The following is a 24,203-nucleotide window of genomic DNA, read 5'->3' on the forward strand; positions in this document are numbered from 1 at the left end:
ATTTTAAATACAATTGATACTTTCCTCTACCTAAAGAAAATCACACCTTTTGAATTTTGATTCCACGTAGAAGACCTAATTGCTACTCTTGTGAAAACAAAGTGCTTCATGTGGCATGATTATCTCGTGAATTTCACTATCAACAGACGATCGATAGGGATTAGTCACGCTCTACTGCATATGACACCTGTGTTATGGAATGATTTTCAACTGCGTCAATACATCTCTCTGGTCAACTGGTTAATTTTATTTCTGTGTCTTATGTTGCATAGAAATTCTGATAGCTTTATAAACAATAAAATTTACCAAACTTTAAAAACTTCAGCAAGTAAGTTAATTGCCGATGAATTAATGGTGGGAGGGGGGGGGGGGGGTACACTGCTGACCATTTTTGAACATATGCAAGTGAAATTTTTATTGACATATTCTTAATTAAATTTCTATGCTTTATTTTATTTACCATTAAACTGCATTTTTGTGTATTTTTTTTTCTTTATAAAAAAGGATAATAGTCAGGCACTGTATGTATTTCTTGTTTAACTAATATGTAGGAGCGGAAACATGCACAATACCTTAAAAAATTCTAATTCTTTAATAGTTTTTTTGAATAAGCTTGGATTATTATATATACACATAAAGAGCCTTTGTTAAATTGAGCTGTTTTATTATTTTATTAATTTAACTGTAGTGCTTAATGTTGTTTATTCATTGCCCGAATGTCTTTTTCGAGGGCAAACTGGAATAAGAGGCCACCTGTCTTAAGTGGCCAGTTTCCAGACTTCCCAAAGGTGGCCTCTTAAAACAAGTTTGACTGTATAGGGAAACCTTTTAAAATCTTCTTTTCAAGTACTTCAAAGCCAGGCTTCGTTATATTTATAGGGAATCATCCTCAGGTAGTTTGGATTCAAGTTTGTTCAAATGATGACCCCCTTTGTGGGTTTTAAAATTCAAGTGCCCCCCCCCCCCCCGTTTACTTTCAGTTCTGATCTGATCTGTGTTTTTTCCTAGCCAATTGCTCAGGTGAGCGATATGGCCCCTGGGCCTCTTGTTTAAATTTTATAATGAAAATTAATTAATAAGACACTTTCACCCTGTTTTGTTATATTACAAAGTTGTCTTTATTATTCTGAAGTGATATGAGCAAACATGAATCAATTAAAATATTCCAGATTCCAGATTTATTTTGAACAGGTGCGTGTGGTGGATTTTGATCCGCTCCTGGCTAAAATAAAAATGGCGTCGTTCCAACAGATGCTTCGTTCTCGTCGTATTTTTCGTGTAATACAACAAGTAGAAATATTATCTTTGATAATTTCGTTTAGTATTATTGCATGCAGAAAAATATTCATTCGATTTTAACTAAAACATGACCGATTCTGTCAAGAAAGTGGAAATCTAGTCGAAAATTCTATGGCATGTCCTGTCGCACGACTGTTGTTTTGTGTGTTTTCAAAGACTTGAAATAATATTTCTAGTGAGGCAGTTGCCTCATTACCACAATGGAAGCTACGCCCCTAACTTATTCGGACAAAACAAAAAGAAAAAAATATATAAAATCAGGCCCCTAAAGCCGCGAAAACAAAGTAGCGCTAATGTTTACTCGGTCAGTACCATACGAAGTCCTATCGATAAACTTCTGGCTAAGCTTATATTTCAGAGCGCACGTGCAACTATACTTCAATGTACATGTATTTCACTTTACGTACCTTCTAAAAATTTCCTCTTAGCCTCCACAGTCCCGTCAATTTCTTTTGAAGTCACCCTTGTGCTGCCGATTTTGCGTGTTTTTGTTTACAAAACAAGGTAGCATGGTGTGAATGAAAATGAAAAAGTAGTTCGTCCACTATGTTAGGCCTAATATGTCATTTGCATGAACTCAACGTATTTGGCACAGAAAAATTAACCAATATTTTATGCAAAAAAAATCGACAAGGCATATATGCACATATAGGAATATGAGAAGTGACGAAATACACTTTCATTCTTCAGGGGTTTAAAATGCACTATCTTTTTTGTCGGACCGACACAATAAGGCATGTCAATGAAAATGTTATTGTGTATACTTAAAATAAATTTCCTTTTAGAAAAGAAACATTGACATGTCTTCAATATATATGTTCGCGTTTGTTTATGTTGAGTTTCTCAAGATATGATACAATTTATCGTAGAAAAAACTGAATTAACGAGGTGTGTTCTTTGGCTGAAAATTAGGTCAACATTTGTAAGAACATAACCTGAGTTGATGTCCATCAACTCGTAATAAAACCACTACATATAATAAAATTATGACTGAATATGATGATTTTATCAATATAAAATGACTTCACCACTTCATACAAAGAGTTATAAAACCTCATTCAACAGGAAAGTGACCTCCAGGCTTGAGAGTAAATGCTATATACTCGTATACATTGGCTTGCAACTGTACGAAAAAGAACATTGCCGTTACCTACTCCATCCCCTTTCTGTTTTTTGTTCAGATACAGGTGTTATGCCTCAAGCTTTAAGCATTAACATTATAGCAATACATTAATTTTAAAATATGTTATTATCACCTACGGATTTAAGAAAAAGTTTTGTCCTGTCAGCCCGTCTATATGTTTTTTTTTGTTCTGTTCATCTGTTTGAAAGTACACGAAATCTTTAACATTGTCCATAACCTTTGAGTTGCTGGGTTATGGCCCTCATATTTCACAGGTGTATTCCTTCTGACAGGACCTCTCTTTGGGTACCCACAAAATGACCTCTTGACCTTAACATCGGAGTTTGACCCACTTTAACAAAAGCAAGATGTGTTTGTGAAACACTGATGCCCCCGTATAGCAGCTTATGACAAGGGTTGAAGTTTCTCAAATGAAAGTAAAAGACCGTCAAGGTCAAAATGTTAAAATAATTGGTACCATAAGAAAGCTGCTTTACATGGAATACCTCTGTGAAGTATGTAAGCCTTACTTCTTACTGTTCAAAAGTTATTACCACCTTAACGTTTTTAAAAGTGGGTCAAACTTTTATGTCTAGGTAGAAAAAGGTTAAAACATATTTAAACTAATGAAATGTCTTGTCGCAATAAGTACAAATATGAAGTTTAAAATCCTATGACCCACTTTGTAAAAGCTATGCCAGTGTTAAAGTGTTGTAATTAAACTTCAAACAAAAAAAGGTTAAGGTAAAAAGGTCAAATTTCGTGGTACCTAAAGAAAGGTCTTCTTATAAGGATTACATCTCTGGAATATAAAAGCCACAGACCAATCCAAAAAAAGTATGAGCAAGGTTGATGTTTTTTTTGAATGAACAGACAGATGGAGAGGGCAAAAGCAATAATACCCCCGAATCTTTTATTACGGACATAATTATCACTCTTTGACGTGGCAATAATTTTTGAACAGCTGGTGCTAGGGCTTTCATATTTCATATTGTATCCATTGTGTTAATACTTTTCAATTTATTTAAATATATTTTGCGTCTTGACCTTGACCAAAAAGTTTGATCGACTTAAAAAAATAGCTTAAACTTTTGAAGAGTTAGGACTAGGTTTTTTCATACTTTTGGTTTGTTTTACAGGAAACCAGTGTATGTAAAGGAGATATCTTGGTTTAGCACTGGAAGCTTGTCAAGACTTCGAAGAGCTGAGTCTAAATTGGATGAATCCAAGGACCATAATTATTCCAATGTACCACCCATATCCCATGCATACGAATTTTGTGCATAGAATATTTATGTAAAAATGTACAGTGTATAAATACGACAGTTGTCCGTAAAATTCAAAGACAAGCTAACATTTAGTAAAATCCAGTTTTATAGATGGAAAAATTCATAACAAACTGCACAGAAACCTAATGTTGTTTTTGTCTTCATTAAGGGAATGTAATAGATAGACCCCATGGAAATTCCGCCAACCATACCATGAATTCAAGATTTTTACATTGTCTGTAAATATCAAAAAAGTGTGTATATATAAACTTAATTGTAGCAAGTGGTATTAAGAGAAGAGTTGACCCCCTGACCAATTCTGATATTTTTTGATAATGCAGTAAAAAAATCGAATACCATGCTACTTTGCATTTCTTTTTTTCTTTCAATATACTAGTATTATGGATTTCATTGTACATTAATGCATATACATGCTCTGATTAATAAATGCATCTGTCAAAAAGCCTGACTTTTTACTTCTACAGTAACGCATGTAATTTTTTAACGCATAAGATTATCCCCCCTCCCCATTTTTAAAAAATATTAAATGTGCGAGGCAAAAGTCATATGGCCGATCGAAATTCAATCACATCCCTTGGATGATGCCTTTTCAAAAGACCTAGATTCTAAAGATTTTTAAAATTATACTATAGAAGAATAATTTAATTTTGCTTGTATTCTTGCCTCTCATTGGTTGATTTCCAAATAGGAACGCATAACATTTTGTATAATCTGGTTTGGTATGGGGACACACCCCCTTGACAACCAGTATAATCATCTGTATCCATCAATCCCCTCATTTCCAGTCCTTGGGATTCATGGAAAATTCCACATTTAATGAATGTACCTTTAATTTCAAACAGTTACTCGATCTTACCTCATGTAAACAAGCATCATGGCCGCTAGATCTATGTATCAGTTTTTACCTCCCCTCGCCTCCCATCACTTCCGTTACTACGGTTGTATTATTGCGCGGTAAATTTGAACTCATAAAAACAACACAATTTTACATCCCCAGTTGAATAATAATTTTAAAATTAAATTATAAGGAATGACTCTAGTTCTTGGCCAAATTATCGAGTATAATATGGTTTGGGTCAGTTTACGCTTTTTTATAATCCGCTTCGCGGATTATAAAGCGTAAACTGACCTAAACCATATTATACTCGATAATTTGGCCAAGAATTAGAGTCATTCCTTAAATAAGTGCGTCAAAACAGGACCTAAACCATACCTGAATTTTCTCTGAATATGTGTGTATTTCTGTGATAGAAAGGTATAAGATTTTTAGTATGTAATTAAACATCTTGCGTGTATGCTTCTTGGATTGTAAGCGGGATCTAGATATCCCTTTTGAAAAGGAAAAATCAGGTAAAATCAAATAATATTAACCACAGACTGAATTGTAAAATTGCAATATTTACTCCTTTCCTGTTGTCTTCCTCTTAAGCACTTATAGGCGTACGTTCTCGCTTTTGCCTTTCAATGATAAACGTTTCATTTTGTTTAAGCGAAACAAATAATTCTTCCCTTTTCCTCAGTATTATCACAACAACCGTAATGCAAATCTTTTGAAATAACCTCAGTGCTGTTGCTTGAAGAATACATTTCAGGTCACCTTACATCCAAAAAAAAAACTGAACGATATAGCACAAATAAAACAGAACGTCATTTTTACTTGTAATTTAAGAAACCAACTTGTTTGTTTTAAACTCTGTCACACTCAACATCCAAACATTGTTCCATATATCTTGACATACACCTTTTCGCTATGAAAAAACTTATTTAAATGCCATAACTCACACCCTATTACCGGCAACTGTGACAACCGGTGCAACTGTGACAACAGACTGCAAAGTTGTTTATCACTATGACAGAGACATAATTGATATCATAATTTTGACTATTTATAACATTCATTTTTTTTGTTTGGTCAATTCCCGTTTTGATCTTACCTTAAATTATTTTTCTGTTAAATATAAAACTATGATTCCTTATTGAAACAAAATAAGAACAGAATAAAGTTAAATTTCAATCGTTATTCAAGAAAAATTGGTTAAATTCAGCTTATAAAATAAAAACTGCTACTCTGCTGTCACATTTCTTGTTGTATATAAAAAATATATAGACTCTTTACGACATAACTTCAAAATATGGATAATTTTTGTTGTTTAATAAAAGCACCGCAAGCATTTAATTTTGTTTGGTGAAATCATTTTGGCTATCGTGTACAAAAGACGAGGCAAACAATGAGAGCATATTTGAATCGAAATACGGCAATCGGAAACAGTGGACACAAAGTTTGATAAAGTATGAATTAGCTGTATCCTGATACTAGTAAGCTTCAGATTTCGTCAAGAAATATTTTGGCTGTTAATATTGGTCATGTGTATGGTACTTGCTATCACAGAAATTTATGGACATGCCCCCCCCCCCCACTATACCTTAAAAGTTCACTTTTATGACAAAACATTCGCATCTTTCAGAGAAATACTTTGTCCATAAAATCAAGGGTAACCGGTATATCACAAACCTGATTTAAATGCCCAAAATCATCATGAACCATGCATGTACCATAGTGGGTAAGGCGTTAGTCTCAATCTGAAAGCAGTATGATTTGACGGATTTTATTGCTAGGGTTCGAATCTCACTAAAACCATCTAGTATTTTTAAAAGGAAAACTTTTTTACGAGATATTTTTTCTCAGAGAAGATTTTTCTAATAATTCCATAAAATTCAATAATGAAAATTTGATCTAAATACTCAATTCACATATTGAATTTGATTTCTTAATATTTGTCGCTATAGGCATTTACCCGCCTTGTTCCCCCATCTTCTTTTTTTCCAACGATAAGGAACAGAAGACGGATATTTGGAACTGTAAAATATGAAGGACCACAGTAAAGTACTTAAAAATAAAGTATTTAAAAATAATATAAGTAATCATTTTTTTATGTGCAAGTTTTATGTAGTTATAAACTTGGGGTTTTTAAATTGCTAATTTGGGCATTCCTCTTGAAGCTGTTATGTTTGCTGCAGACTTCAGCAAACAAAATTTTACACGGGAAGAGTTTTCTTGCAGATTATTGTCGATAGCTGCGATGTTGCGGCCAACATTACAACTATTGCTATTTTATTTTGCAAGAACTCAAAATGTTTGCAGGAACATTGCAAGAAACATACACGCCATTATATACAGCAGAAGCAACATCGTTCAAACATTAAATGAATAAAATGTAGACTGTACCTAGGTCAACAAAGAATTCACCATTTTGAAATATTTGAATTGATGTTGTAGTTATCTCGGTATTTTGGTAGGTATATACAGTATATTTCATTTTAAATGATTACAAAAGCGCTTAATAAGGTACATGTACATGTATATACAATGTCGCACACAACGTCTGGCTGGTAAGATATGGTTTTGTTTTAATTATTTTTATTATAAGAGTAATGACTATAACTTTTCAATTGTCAACTTCCCTTACTTATGCAGGAAAATACCTTCATCACATACATACAGGGTGTATAACTCTCTATTGATTCGATACGCAAGAGCATGCGCTATGTAGGATTTTCTAAAATTTATTAAATGAGGTAAATAATTGACATATAAATAGACAAAACAAGAATATCAACAGTCTTGTTTTTAAGTCACAATTTCTTTATTTCTATAGAATGTTCCTGTCAGCAAATATTTTCTTTTTCATTTATTCAAATGCTGATTGACTTTCCCCCATATAATTATTAGGCCACCATTTGCACACACTGAATTGTCGAATGATTTTTTTTTCGATCATGACATGGAGCAAACGGCTTTTGTTGGTTGGTAGGTGATGATCACTCCTTCATGCATAGGATGGGTCGTACTCAGTTCTGATGTTTTAAAAATTCCCGTTTTTCTGCTCTATTTTGTATTGTTTAATGGAGTTTGAGCTTGAACACTAAACGTTACTATATGCAGTATCTTCATATCTTTCTTTGAAAACTCTAATATTGGCGGCAGGTAAACCTCTTTTGCATGGGTAACTGTTTGCTGTAAGCTTGTCAATAATAGCGACAAACTTGCTGCAAACACAAAGGTTTTTAAAGTTTATTAAGCATTTTTTTGACTTTGTTGCAGCAAAGGACCCTTTGCAGCAATGTTTGTAGCAAGTTTGCAGCAATGTATGCTGAAGTCTTGCAGCAAATGTTTGCAGAGCGATTATATTTCTTTCTAAGATAAGCATCTTCTGAAATAATAAATCATATAATCTAGAGATATCGGACAACTAGTGATATTTTAGTCAGTGAACTTGATAAGAAAAAAACGTTTAAAAAGTTGAAATCCAGATTAAAATAAGGGTGTTACCGATTGCCATTATATGTCGTCAGTGTTTGCCACATAAACGAACATCTGTTGTTCACGACAGCCAAAATATCTTGACCCATCAAAATCAAACGCTTGCAGCACACTTGTTAAAAAACAAAGACCATCCAAATTTTAAAGTTATGGTGTAGAGTGTCTAAATTATTTATATACAACAAGAAATGTGACTGCAGAGTAGCATTTTTTTTTTATTTTATAAGCTGAGTTTAACCATTTTTTCTTGAATAACGATTGAAATTTAACTTTAATCTACCTATTCTAGAAACAAAAAATTGTACCTAACCACACTCATATACTTTCTTTTTTTTATTTTAATTGTAAAATCTAGCTGGCCTTTCCAATAATGGACAGATCGACGGAACCAGCTTTTCTGACGTAAGAATAAATTCATATGCTAATCGAGGCACAGGCGATACTTTCTAACTGACCAATCAGCTAATTGAAATTCGTTACGAGTGAGTACCACAAAAAATTCTATGAAATTGACTGTTTTCCGATTATTTTTTTATGCATTTAAGTCACAGATTAGACACGGATCTACATACATGTATGTACAATTTTCGAGTTCACAGTAAAATTCATATACAAAAACAATTACAAACAATTGATAAATATACATTAGTTTAAAGTTTTGTAGATTGTTTGGTGAGCAATTCTCTAGATCTACACGCATTCCCGAGTGAATACAACTTTAATGTCCATTCCTTGTCCTAAAAACCGTAAATGCTGCAAATCCATGCGTATTATTTAAATATAAACAGTCGTGTTTGACCACTATAAAAGTTTAAAATGTAGACAAGGATAACAGGTAAATTGACCTAAAACCTCACCTCATCCTTTGTAATTTAGTGAAAATTTAGAAATGGGCAAAAAAGGTTAAATATTTGTGTACAATTACATGTTTTCTTGATGTAAAGTACATGCACCTTATATATTTGGTATCTAGACCACTTGTTGGGAGGAATAAATCAGAGTATGATGTTACGCACAACACAACCAGAAACACTGAGGAAGACATGAAGGATGCTCTTCCTAATGATTGTGTGTTAAAGGGTAAAAGCTGCTTTAACGAAGAAAATTTAAATTAAGTTTAATCATCACTTTTTTAACAGATTCTTACAGTTTAGATTATGGAACATATAGATACAAAGAAAGTTAATTGTATACTTAAGGAATCACTGTTTAGTATAGTATGTCAGGGCATCAACAATAGTTGGAAACATGGGATAATTGTGCCAGTCATACAACCCTAAGTGGACAGAACTACGGAAAGTAAGACTAACTGCTACAAATGTTTATGTTGTTTCCACAAAAGTGTAAAGTTACAAAAGAAATTCAGATTGTGATGTTAGTTCATGACTTTCACGAATAATGGTGTATAAATCTGTAAATCTAAATGTCAACGCACTTAAGTATGGACAGGAAATGGAACAGCCATAGCAAAAACTGACTTCAAAAAGTGTACCAAAAATCACAAAAATGTCATGTTCAGTGAATGAGGAATATTTTTAGATACAGAGCGGTCATTTTTAGCAGCTTCCCCTGATTTACTTGTATCACGTTTTTGCTGTGAAGAGGGTGTGGTAAAATTTACGCAGCACAGTTAAGGTTACAAATGGAAATATCGGCAATTTTTGAAGATAAAAAATACATACTTTATTAGGATTGGCGAATCTTTTTAGGAATTCACTGATATCAAAAAAATGTACTTTGGTTTAAATCTACATGTTGGGGACATTTAGATTTTTTATTTAGACTTGTCATGTGATGTCGACGTCACATGACTTTGGCAATTATGCTTGCAGCTTAGAGGTCATCTATAAATTTCAATATTGCAAGGGCATAACCATGCTTAAAATCTTATAATCTTTTTCAACATTATATGTAGTTTTTGAAAAGTGCTGCGAACCTATATAGATTCCCTTTTTTAACTGGTAAAATTTAATTTGTTTGACATCAGGTTGAATATTTTGCTGGTCAACTACATTAAATATATCTATAACTAATTTATTTGCAAGATTTCAAGAGGTTCGCAGCACTTTTCAAATATCTTAATGCTTCTTGAGTTTATGTGTAAAATTTTGACAAGATACATTGAGGGTATGCCCTTGCAATAAATCGATTTATTAGGGCCCTTCCATTACTTTTTCAATGAATCTGCATACAAACACACGACAGTATCGCTTGTCTGATAAATGCACGTTCAGTTTATGAATAAAATACTAAAATAAACATCACATCCAAGTTAATGGCTTTTTATTTTACCGCAAATAATATTTCATTTGAGAACAAAAGACATTTTTCATTGTACAAAATTTGACTTGATCAGCCTCTGACTGTGTAAAAACTGCGTCATTTTTGCAAGATGACGTCACATTGACAAGTGCATTGCGATCGATGCATCGGTTATACACTGTTGTGTGGGCTTTAGCAAACGACAAAACTGCGTGTAATAGTAAGTTTGTATGTAGTATACAGCTATCCAGCTGTTTGAAATAGCAAATAATTTCATTTTGTGGTATTTTGAAGACCTTGTATTATGCGTGACGTCATAGTAAACATTTCCCGTATAAATTAGGCCCCGCCTCCTTACTGTAACCTTAACTGTGCTGCGTAATGTCCACTTATTTTAAAATGCCCTAAATGTGTTTCTTTTTGCAAATTTAATTTGCCAAATTGATTACAATGCACAGAACCACTGACACTGAAACGTAGGGCATATTATGGTGAAAATCAAGGGCAGCTATCGCTTACAAAGCGGAAATGGTGTATACTGTATATATATATTCATACAATGGTCCCTTTCATGAAAAGATTGTGTTTGACATTGATCTTTTTTTTCAAACATTTTAATCTGTCTGGAATATTTATATTCATCTTTCAAACATTTTTTATAATAGATCATTGCAGACTAGTAATTTTTTGACACAAGAAACAGAAGAGCCGATTGAAATTGATAATTATTTAATAGAAGGTTAAACTTTTTTTGCCCTGAATGCAATATGGTTTTTGTTGATGAAGTAGCTGGGCTCAAAGACCGTAGCATTTGTTGTGACATGTACAAGCATTGGTACCACTTTCATTGCGTTGGTATTACAAACAAATACATGTAAGTCAGAAGTCTAGAGTCATGGAATTGTAAAAACTGTAAAGCATGTTGATACTTTGATGTATATACCATTCCTTTTTTTTTATTGGCATGGAAAATTAAATATATGTATGTCCCAATTCAACAAACTGATTTCAGTATGTTATCAAACTTAGAAGACGTCTGTCTGCATCTTTATTACTTCAAATTGGTACTACAAGGTATATGTTTATCTAACATAAATGAAAAGATGAATTCATAACACATTTTTTCTTATCATGTGAACTAAATACTGTGCTACTCAACTTTGATTTGAGGTTTCATCAAGGAATAAGGCTTATAGGTTAAATCATGTTTAACTATCGTTGCTCAAAGGAAACAAGTTTCAGACTTTCATATCATATGCAAATAATAGCTAAAGTTAAAGATTTATGTACCCTTTAGACATTTAGAGAAATAAATAGAAAGGAGAAAACTTGGAATTTATAAACGAATTTTATTTCTTTTCATTTAATGTATTTCATAGTAAGAGATTATGACATTTTATGTGAATGATTCAAAATTCAGTAAATTACAAACACATACATGATTATTTACTATTTCTGTGTTGAATTGAATAATTATGTTCTTTATTTGCATGTTCATTGTAATCTATGAATTTATACCATTCATGTTTAATTTTTTTTTCTTCATGTTGTTGGACATTGTAAATTGAATTACATATTGTTTTGAACTTAAACTATGATCTAAATTCATGTACTAGCCTATAAAGTATTCAATAACCGTATACATAAATTTGAGTTCACCTATTGATCATGCATTTTAATTTTTGAGTTGTAAATAGTTACATGTATCATGTGTCATCCCAACTACAAAAAATTAATAACATACATGTATGTTTAATGAAATTCATAAATCGAATTGCACAGACAAATATTTTTTTTTCCTTCTTTGGAAGTGATGAATACATGTTACATATGCCACTAAATATTTTTAGAATGTCATCTAGGTGCTGACATACCGTAAGGGAAATTGCAAACTTCAAAATACGAAAGTAATTCATTCTTCGAATTGCTTGTTCAACAAAAGTCGCCCATTTGCTGTTTCTTTTGCTTTTCTGAAATCATTGGCAGGCTTCCGACTGACCCCATGCCTGCCAGGAGGAGCACGAAGACGAGTAAAATCGTGTAGTTAATTGCTGAAACCTTTGTAAGCCATTATACAGTCAAAAGGCTGTACAATGTCCATGAACCCCGAATTCAAAGTAATATGCTTGTCACAGCTACCCACTCCAGCACACTTACACAAAATTGATCATACATGATGGGTTTATGCTAATTAAATATTTTGCCATGTAATAGTGTGTATAGTCACTACAGCGCTAATTTTGGTGTACTTAGTTTTAAGGTTTTTTGTTGAGGTTTTGGGAGTGTTTGGCTGTCTTAAAAGCAGGGGATAGATTTTGTCTAACAACTCTCTTTTACATTAGATACCAAGAAATTTAGATATTTTTAGCAACTTTAACCAGGTTGTTAAACTTCTGAACACATAAGAAAGAGAGATCTGAAATCTGTCACCTAAATCTTGGTTTTGAAGACCAAGCTTTATTTTCATTAAGGTAAGGATTATTTCTTCTTTTGAGTTTAACTTTCGACTTTCTCGGGCTTTATGAAATTACTTATACTCAAGAATTGTACAGTGGTAGGAGAGACCCTTTCAATATCGGACACTTTTTATGGAGGGCTGAATAGCATTATAATCTGCATTGAAGGCAGCCATTGTGGGGATCCCTGTGTAAAACTTTACTTTACTATCACTGCTCAATAAATTTAACATGCCAGAAGTTTTGTGTTGGTTTGAAATTGACTTGTTTTGTATGCATTTAATTCAGATTTTAAATTTTCAATCTGATCTTTCAGTTTTCTTATTTTTCCTTCTTTGTAAACACATGTGTCATAGTACTCTAAATAATCATGGTCAATCAAATAATGATTGGCAATTTGTCACATCAGATTCGCTAAGTATGTCAAAGTGGGATGTTGACTTTCTTTTCTTGGTAGAAACATCTGCAGATCTTTCCTTTGGTGGTTACAGTGTATATTCCCATGGTATATAACCTTTTCGTTGTGTCCCATTTTAATTGTCGGGTATGGATTACTAGGTGTAGGTTCCCCATCCAAAAACTGAGTGGAGCAAATTCTAGATTCATTTGGTCTCCATTTTCATCAATTTGATTTTGGCCATTTAAATTTCGAATCCATACATACCTAGTGTATTTGTCTTTGGATTCCGTCGGAAATCAATTTAAAAGGGGGATCACAAATGTATCTTCCAGTTTCAAAATTACAATGGTGAAGTTCACAAAGTTCAGATTTCCATTTCTTCAACTTATTATCAACATTGCTACATCCACTGACGCATGCGCTACTATGTCTCCCAGGCATATTTAGAAAGGAATTGAATGTCAAACGGATTGAAACAAATTGTAAAATTGCACACAAAACAAAGAAGGGAAAATAGAAAGAAAGTCAATTTATTTCTCACCATCATAATATCTCATTTTATGCAAGCAAATAATAAGAAGCAGTAATATTAAAGTGTAAGTTCTTTCATCTTACACTTGTATTAGACTAAAAGATCCAGAACTGACTTATATTGAGAGTCACAGTAGTGCTGAAAGCATCTCTTCTACTTAGAATAAAAGTTTTTTTTTTCAAAATTATAGAGAACATTGATTTTAGAAAAAAGGGCAAATGAATTTTATTTTTCTTTTCTTTTTCGTTGTAAGATATCATAAAATGTTTTTTTTTTTCTATTTTTAAAAAATGAAGTATAAATTTGTAAACAGAAATCAATGTTTTGAAAATTCATAATAAGGAAAATATATCAAAATTTAATTATGCAATATTGATGAAAAACATGCTAGGGCTGATTGATTGGTTATATGTTGTTTAACGTCCCTCTCGAGAATGTTTTACTCATATGTAAACGCCACCACTTAACAGTGGAGAGTTGCAAATGTTGTCCTATACTCGGTACTAGGGGTAATTGAGCAGCGTGGAATCTCTATGTGTCAGCGTCTACTGCGCCAACAGACCTCGGTCTATACGGCCTCATCCAAAGGACCAGTCTCCGAGACCCAAGTGGAATACAAACCAGCTACAAAAGGATCAAATCCTTTCTTTGCGGCTCTAGAGCACTCCCTCTCACCACACCACTGCACTACTCAGGTGAAACATGCTAAGATCACAAAATTTCAAAATGCTCAATACATTTTATTCATTTTAACAGAGACATATATAACATGTTTAAAGGCCAATGTATATTTTATATGTGTCTGATTATATGTATTAAAGGCAGGTAATTTATGAATTGTAAACATGTATATTGTTATGGCTAGAGGTCACTTAACAGTTAAACTGGAACAAAATTATCCTTTCCTGTTTCATATACTGTACAATTCTTCTCTTCACTGTTTTCTCATTTATGAGAATAAATATCAAGTTTACTGCTTTATGGTCAGTATAAAATTGCTTTGGTCTCTTACAAGTCTAAATCTGCAGCTTTCGACTGTAGCAATTGGTACGTGTATTACCATAGGGTCCAACATGATTAACCCACTTGGACTACAGTCCCATGTCATATTTATATATGTAATTTTACGTTGGGGTGAAAAGGTAAATGCATTTACCAAGTGTGCCTTGTTTTGGTTTTCCCACATAAACGTATTTAATACAACAAACCATTACTTTATTTTCTACAAATTATGTGTAAACATGCAGTGTCAAACACGATTTCAGAACTGAATGTTTAACCCATTAATATAAGTAGTTCCTTAATTATAGCAGGTTTTGTTGGCATTTATTTTGCTGACTATCGTACAAACACCCGGATGTGAAATCTATCCCCAATTGACCTTTGACCCAATGTGACGCCAAAGATTGCAAAAGGACTATAGTGATCACCTTGACACTCTGAAAAACTTTATCGAAAATCAAATCTTTGACACTTTGGCGAAATTTTTGGCACTTTAAAAAACTTTGGTGACAATTTTTTAACTCTGAAAAACTTTGGCGAAAACTATGACACTTTGAAAAACTTAGGCGAATACGTTGACACTTTGATTTACAATAGTTTACTAAAGAACACTAAAATAAACTAAAGTTAACTACAGTAAACTATAGTTAACTATAGTAAACTGTGGTTTTTATGGTTATTGTATAGCCAGACACAAAACTTCAACTTCAAAAACGGACTTACAAGGGATAAGCTTAATCCGTTCCGTTCACGCTAGAGTGAATACAACCATTAGGCTTGCTATAGCAGGCCGAAATCTAGAGCACAACACGGCGTTACGCACTGCCAACCCTGATATTGAAAAATGTATTTTCTACCGCAACGCGGATGCAGGGTTAGATTATAAATTTTACTCTGGTATTGGATTGTGTCTGGTCGTCACATAACGCATACCTGCTGTTCCACTGTGTCTAGAAACATGGTTTCGGTAGTTGTCATTCTCCTCAGCTACATAGAAACTACTGTGCTTAGCATAGACAGACTTTCTTCCGTCTTCTATTTCTACAAGTAGAACTGTGAATCCATTCATGACTAGCAAGTGGATGGTGTACAGTTCTTAATTTTTTTTTTACAATATTCATTTAAATCTATTATCGTTAGCAAAAGTAAATTTCGTTTTAGATGAAAAAGATGTAGAGCCTAACAATTTCCTTATGTATACCAATTGCTGTAGTTTCATCACGTTTAGCACCATTTTTTAGCATTTTGTTTTTGAGAAGATCCACGAAATTCAATGTACATTGAATAAAGAAATGTTTTAGGCATTTATATAGGCAATACTTTTGTCCACAAAATTTCGTATCCTCGAAAACTTGTGTTTTAAAAAATTCATCAAAATTGAATACAACGAAAATTGATGAAACCAAAGTATTTGATTTTGGTAACAATATGTAAGAATACATTTACATCTAAAATTTCCTTTTAACATAAAAAAAATGGTTTATAGCAATAACGGAATATAGGACGTACATGTAATGATATGAAATTAATAAAAGAAATCGTTGTTAGATTACGATAAATCTGTCAATTACTATAGCAAATATTTTGATAGTAAACGACAGCTAATTACAGATTACAGTACTTCTTTGTAAGGGTAAGGAGAGAGAACTTAAAGGACGCTTTTAATATAAGATATATATGAACATTAAAATGACTATAGGAAATAAAACAAACGTACATACACATCATAATAGATCTGCTATCGTCAATAGGTACCTTATACATTGTGGCTGTGAACGAACATAAAAGATTACAAATGGATGTCGGCCAGTGCACCTCAGAATACATTCTATCTTAAATTACATGTGTTTCTTTTCTCAAACTGATATGATAAGTTGATTCTATAAATTCTATGTATACATAACATTAGAATCATCTGGTAATTGGTAAGACGCAAACCAGTGACGATTAATTATGAAATCAATTGTGCTTGTCATACCCTTTTTTTGTCGCTACTATTGGATTCTTATTTGAAGGAAATAAACCAGGACATCAACTAGGCCCAGCAGGTAATCTGTTATCATTCATACTTCAATTAAGGACATACGCTACTCACCTACATATGATGTTTCAAGATATTCTTAATTTATTTAAGATTATAGTGGCATCATTTGTTTATAGACAAATATCTGCATGTATTACCATGGAAATTTCCTTTATATTACGTTTGACTAACCTAGTTTAATTTTCTAGTTTAAAAAGTTTTAATTAAATATATGTAGATAACAAAAATATTCAAGCTTAAAAAAATTAATAATTAAAAAAAAAGATCAGAGCAAACACAGATCTTCAAAACATCAGAGGTGGGAACAGGTGCCATGAAGAATTACATGTAACAACCCCTTTTGAATGGTCAACCATCCGTGTGATTATTCGAAAAAAAAAAATTTGTGTGGACAACTCGGTGTGTAATTCTATATATGGCTTAAGGATTTGAATTTAAATATATCAGTCAGTATTTTACTTCATGATTAATTTAATTTGCTGAGAAGGTCATTGTATCGACAATAGAACATACGAACTGATGACTTGAAACGACACAGCAGATATCTCATTTTCGAACTTGTTTATACGTAGAACATAATTATGCTCTTCAGCATTTCATTATTGAATAAATGAAAGATATGTATCCCTATGTAAGTGACAAAGGTATGTTGCTAGATTGCAATAGGTAAGGGAAATAAGGGAAATAATCAGAGTCATAGTGTGGATTTTAAGCAAACCTCATAAAGACTTATGGGATTAAATCAATTAAAAGAGGTATATATACTGTATGTACTTTCCTGATGCCTCGAAATATAAAAATTCTGATGTTAATCATTAAGGTCTTCCGTTTCCAACGGAAGACCTTCTACTGATTCTGTTGGTAAAGATTATTATTCTTTTTTTTTCTTCTACTTCCTAGACGCCAACTTTGAAGCCTCATATCTCACTCATTTCTCCATTGATTTTGCTCAAATTTTAAGAGATACTAGAAGTTACTAAACTCTGTCAGAATGCTGTCAAAAATTTCAAAAAGTCACTTCCGGTTTTGAGTTATTACCCTTTAAACGAAAATTTATAGGCTTTCGTTTCCAGATAAAGGCTCAGAGACGGCTAAAGCTGGAGCAGAAATTCAACTGATTTCAGTAAATAGAAGGATTGAAGTTGTGCATATCGGTTTTTGTTTTTCGATTTTGCTATTCAAAATGGCGCTATATAGGGGTCAAAAATTAGAACGCTTAAAAAAGCAAAAAATTGCTCATACTTTGCTTTTTATCTTCGAAACTAAAAACATTTTGTTAAAATATATAGAACAAAATTTGTGCAGAATTAGAAGATCTTTCAAATGATATTTCGGAAAAAAGGCTGGCCCCAAAAATTAAGGGCCAAGAGGGGCCAAAAGTTTTTCCTTTATATCTCAAAAAGTATTGAGAATTTGTAATACTTCAAAGAAGCAAAGTTGTTCAAAATGTCAAGTTCAATCTATTGAAGTCGTCAAAGTACGTCCGGCGACGTCACTTCCGGCCAAACCGCAAGTAGTCGGAAAACGCATAGTTTGCCATTCTTGACAAGTTTTTGGGTAACGTGTGTCACTGGGAGCATAAAAATTCAATTCCGTCCGTCGTCGTCACTTCCAGTCAAACCGGAAGTAGCAAAAAATGGCTGATTTTTGCATTAAATAACATAGATTTAGAGGATTTTAACAATTTTAGGACGTAATTACTCATTTTTGTTAAAATAAAAGTTACTTCCGGTCAAACAGGACGGAAGACCTTCTCGTTGCTTTGCAACGAGCTTTGCTCTAGTTTTTATACATTTTTATTATTTCATATACTCTTAAAATTTCGAATCCAGTCATATAATTCCACGAAGAACTCCGATTATCCCTGTAAAGAAGCCCACTACCCCAACTTCGTTCCTTTTCACAATTTACAAACAACAATAACTAATAAATCCGTAATCCTTCTCGAAACATTAAATGCTTTTTTTATTTTTCTTATGTTAAATTATCATCTGATCAAATCTTCCAAGAATATATCTTGGCACAACTGATAGATAAGTCGATCACCCCAAAAAGACTTCAATTTCCTAAACTCTCTTTTCTTGATTGATTTTATAGTTGAAAATTTGCCAAGATGTATTATGGGAGGGTAACATTGAAAGCAAGGTTTACACGATCTATCCACAAGGAGGGGGTCAGTTGGAGGTCTTTTGTGACCAACATACCGATGGTGGTGGATGGACGGTTTGTTTCTGTCATTTTTATTATTAGTCGCTTTCATATTATTAAAATCATCTGTATTATTTTTAGTTTAATAGTGGTCCAAATGAGCTTTTCTGATCCTTTTTTGCTGACTGTCATTATTAGCGTTTTTGATTTTGCAATGTAATCGTGTACTCCAGTACTAAAATCCCCATCCTTTTCAAATAAAGAAATACGTTTGGTAGTGGGCATATACCAGATGGGCATGGTCTTAATTACAACAAAGAAACGTAAATATGCGTGATAAGTCACACTATAGTACATGTGACTTATCAAATACAATTACGTTCACAAGTTGACATTATGGCCATGCCTATCTGGTATCTGCACATATTCAAACGTATTTCACTATTTAAAAAAGAAGGGAGTGCTGTAGTTTTGATTAAGTTTTTACATATACAAAGGGATACTAAACCATATTGTATAATACCTTATAAAGAAAGTATTTTCGAAGAAACAAATCACCTAAACACATCAATCACACTCTCACGATCTGCATGGGATGCTAGCTACTGATGATCAGGGATGTTGTAGCACAAATGCCAGATTTTGAAGAAAAGCAATAGATTATCAATTGTTTAAGTAGTTAATTTATCAGACACCATGCACCATTCAACACAGGATTAACTATACATGCCCCTTGCATGCTAAAGTCTTGCACAAGACAGGTCGCTGTTGCAAGGACTATGAATTTCAAGTCTGTTATCAGCAGATAATGGTCGAGATATATCCAGAATAGACCACGATCCGATCGACCAAGGACTAAAACACAGGCTCATGACAGTTTAATCCTCTGGTAACAGCAAATCAGATGTCTCAACTTGAATTTTAAAGGCAACTGGATTGATATCATCAGGAATCGACTACATGGATTCCAATTACATGCCTGACGTCCCCGTGTCATTCCTAGTTTCAGGGATCATTACATTGGACCGACTAGAGTGTCGTCACCATCGTATCGCCGATGGAACCACGTATTGTTCTTAGATGAGTTGATGTTCAGTTTGGACTTCTTGGAAAGACGCGGTAGGATTTGGCGCCGACGTAACGTAAGCTTGCATGAAACTGACGTCATAACGCATGATCGTTATCGGGGTTGAACTATAAAAGTTTGTTGAGACAACACTGTTGTTTGCAAAACAGACTTGCATGTTGATGTTAGACATGTCACAAGGCGGTCCTACCGGTACAACACCTTGGCATCTTATGAATCACAGATGTGCTATGTTATGCCGTTTACATGTTGTTAGACGTCGTTTCATTTTTTTTAAGATTACAATGCAAGATGTCAAAAGTCCAGGATCCTTACAGATAATCTCCAAAAAAAGAATATTACCATATTTCTATGGTCCGGACTCAGTCTGGTCCTTTCCCCCAATCGAGCTTGTCTGGGCTATGCTAACGTCAATAACCTCCTGTCATTGTCCAAGAACTTGCTGCAGCATTGCAACAGGAATATATAGAATAATCGTCCTCAAATTGACCTTGGACGTCTAGTAAAGAGTATGCAACACCGAATCCAAGCTTGTCTGGTAAACCGATGCGGATTTATCCGCTACTGACTCTGTTTTAGAATGTGGTAAATTTGATTTGTGACCCAGTGTTGGTGTCGACCCTAACTCTGGAGAATCTGTTCTTTTTCTGGCTGAATTTTTCATAAATTGATAATGGTTTTGCTATGTTTTTTCTGTTAAATCTTTCCTTCTCGACTTCATGATCTGTACTTCATTATCCTTGTAAATCCAATATCCCCTTATTCTTTTAATAGCATATATTAGGTAATTGCAACGACTTATTTAGCACTGTGACGTTCGTATTTGGCACAAAGGAAAGTCATTTGGTCAAGCAATATTTTAGGTTATACAGAGGCGGATGGATGGGGTGATAGACTTTTTCCGCAATTGGAAGGACTACAAGTATGGTTTTGGTAACAAGTCAGGAGAATATTGGCTTGGTATGTTACATGTACGAAGATTTGTTTTAAATTAGAAGTGTCTGTACATAAAAAGTAACATCTTTTTCTAATAAATATATTGGAATGAAACCAACTATGCTCCTTGAAATACTAAACAAGGAAAAGAAATAATCATAAGTGTTTTCTTCAGGGCATTTTAATGATTTTTCTAATTTCCATTAGAAACGTTGTTCTAAACTTTTTCTTCTTCTTCAGGAAACCACCAAATACATGAAATTGTTAACCAGGGATATTATGAACTGCGGATAGACATGTCTGACTTTAATAATGAAAAAAGATATGCTCTGTACAGAAGATTTTCCATCGGTGATGAAGGCCATGGGTATAATCTTCATGTTGAAGACTACGAAGGGACAGCAGGTAAAACAGAAAATGTATTTGAGATTTAATTATATTTAAGGTTACATTGCCACGTGATATTTCATTTGTCAGTCATAATGTTAACTAACAGAACAAGATAGTGAAATAATCCACTTCTGATAAAGTTGAAATTAAAGATAAACCTTAAAAATATCTATTTATTCCGAGGTTCTTCATCTGCTATTGATACTGTAGATTATAATCGGATTGTTAAGTCCTTTGATCATGACAGAAGAGCAAGAAATAAATAAATATCCTGTCACTTTCATTTTATTTCAGTCAAAATGCTTCGAAAAAATAAATTTAACATGTAAAAAAAAAAATAAATAAAAGTCCACTCAAATGTACAGAAGTAAAGCATTTATTTTATTGTACCTAAAATAAATTACGCATATCTGTTCAGCATGGAACATTCCAATGTGATTTTAAACAGAACTCTTTAAATTACCAGCCTCGCTTTATAATATTGCCAAATTCTGTCTTTGACAAAAGAAATGATAGTATGCCGATGTAGCAATGTACTTTGTTTTTTTACCTTTATCAAATTGTGGCATCATTATCTCCGTATGAATTTATAGGTGACTCACTGATGAATCCGCATAATGGGGCACAATTCTATACCAAAGACCACGATACCTCACATTCATGTGCTCAGACATATAAGGGTGGTTGGTGGTATAACGAATGCCATCTTTCCAATCTGAATGGGATGTACCTTCGGGGAAACCATGTGTCATTTGCTGACGGTTTTAATTGGAATACATGGCATGGATATCACTACTCACTCAAGACAACAGAAATGAAAATAAAACGACTTTAAAAAATTTCTCATTTATCAGAAGTTAACTTAAGCTGCTAATAGGGATAAATTTAACATTCAATTATAATTTTATGCAAGACCTAAAGATTTTCTTTTTCCGTAAAAAAATCACAATTCCTTGATCTTTATGCAAAAAATAAGGGCAAATATGATTAACACATTAGTACAAAATTTTAGATAGTGTTTTACCTTAAATAAACGAATAATATCCGATTTTACAGAAAATTGGAAATTGTGAATTGATAAAGATAATATGTACTTTTCTGAGACAAAAAGGAAATTAGAGGTTGTTCAGCTAAAACGTTTATATCTCATTATCAAATTTTTGCTAAGTTCATGAAAGATTGATTGTATATTGTTTAACGTCCCTCTCGAGAATTTTTCACTCATATGGAGACGTCACCGTGTGCCGGTGAAGGGCTTCAAACAAAACTCGGCACTCAGGGCCATTGAGCAGTGAGGGATCTTTGATGCCAAAGATGCCGCTGACACGGGGCCTCGGTTTTTTCTCATCCGAAGGACCCGCAACTTTCACTTCAAAGTGCCGAGCGCATGGCGAAGGAACAGTTGCTACCAATTTTAACGACTAGGTCAGTCGCGGCCGAGATGCGAATTCACGACCTCCCGATCACGGAGCGAGCGCTCTACCGACTGAGCTACCGTGAACGGTAGTTCTGGAAAGAAAAGCATTGTAAAAAATCAGGAGTTTGATCTATTTTATTAGTTCAGCTTCAGATGAATTTCCCGGCCAGTGGAAGTTTACCGGTGGTAATCGGTGGTTTGAGCAATACCGAAACCTCGGTCCTCATCAGTCAAGTAGTCCTGTACACGACACAGCATCAGACATACTACCTTCGATGATGGCAGTCCTAGTGCTTCCATAAAACATTCCTTAACCTGGGTGGCACAAATATCCAGCTGGCCGGACATCAACCGGGCATTGAATAATTCTCTTCAATAATATCAACCCACAATGCTTGACTGATGACGTTCATGTATTGGAGAAGATTGGTTGTACACCAGTCGACTATGGACCACTGATTGGCAGAACATTGAATAATAATAGGCAGATGTATGTTGCCGACAACTCATCCCCCATTAAACTCAGATTCAATGGACACTTGACAATACTTAACCATACGGGGGACCCTTGGAAGATGTCTTGTTGATTGGTAACCGATGAGTTGTGATATGGAGATCGGTCGAGATATAGCTTATTTCTAACTACAACTTATTTTCTCCTGATGACACCCAACGCTTCACTCGAATACTCTAAGTGTCCGGTCGGCAACCACGCTAATTGTTTTGTTCATTTATAAAAACGCATCAGTTGCCCATCGTAAGAGCGCTGTTCAATGAACAATGGCCTCTTTGCTCAGAAAGAAAAAAATATTTTCGGAGATTTACTTTTAAAGATTTCACTTAAATATTTTTTTTCTTGAATTAGAACACATTTTTATCCAATTTCTGATTGTTTTAGAAAATATTTTTGAGTATTGCCCTACGTATACTGGGGATGACAGATCCTACGATTTCCTGGACTTGTTTGTTCTTTCTGAAAGGTGGTTTATCAAGTTTGGAAAATGAAACAAGTCATAGGTTAAAAGAATTTGGGAATATTGTTGATGTGACAAGACATTAACTTTCTGTTTATCCCCGAAACGCCTCTATTCTTATTGGAGTGCACGTGTGAGTTTGGACACTGTCATGAATGAATTTAATGTAGTGGATTCCTGATTTAGTTCCTTCCTCTCATAATCCTTTCTTTCTTTGCAAAACATGTTTACTTTCTAGATTCTTTCAGTAATTAAATTATATCTCTTTATAGTAAGTTGAACAAAAAGACCACTGATATTTAAGAAATTGGCATAATTTTTTTTGTTCTCTTGCAATTCTTTGCTTTTCTCAGACCTTTGCTGTTTTGTCAAGTTCATCTTATTGTAAATTCGTATTCAAACAGATTTTTAACAAATTTAACAGCAATTTTAATGTTGTTTAATTCTAGTTTACAATGGATTCAAGTTTCATTATCTGTAGGAATTTCACACAATCGTGGATAATTACATTTTTTATTCCTAC

The 24,203-nt window shown here is 33.5% G+C and overlaps 1 protein-coding gene across 1 annotated transcript in view; it reads left to right on the plus strand.

Moving 5' to 3' along the window:
- LOC134229841 (sushi, von Willebrand factor type A, EGF and pentraxin domain-containing protein 1-like) overlaps positions 1–22,130 on the plus strand; it is a 230,087-nt gene extending 207,957 nt beyond the window's left edge. Inside the window, exons 16-20 of the mRNA XM_062711631.1 lie at positions 14,190–14,377; positions 18,826–18,951; positions 20,827–20,923; positions 21,140–21,304; positions 21,883–22,130. Coding sequence (XP_062567615.1) covers positions 14,190–14,377; positions 18,826–18,951; positions 20,827–20,923; positions 21,140–21,304; positions 21,883–22,124 — 818 coding nt within the window. The 3' untranslated portion in view covers positions 22,125–22,130. The remainder of the gene's footprint in view (positions 1–14,189; positions 14,378–18,825; positions 18,952–20,826; positions 20,924–21,139; positions 21,305–21,882) is intronic.
- Positions 22,131–24,203: the final 2,073 nt, after the last annotated feature.

Source organism: Saccostrea cucullata, unplaced genomic scaffold (genome assembly GCF_032062105.1).
Source record: "Saccostrea cucullata isolate Sc308-1 unplaced genomic scaffold, CSIRO_AGI_Scuc_v1 ctg444, whole genome shotgun sequence".
Classification (NCBI taxonomy): domain Eukaryota; kingdom Metazoa; phylum Mollusca; class Bivalvia; order Ostreida; family Ostreidae; genus Saccostrea; species Saccostrea cuccullata.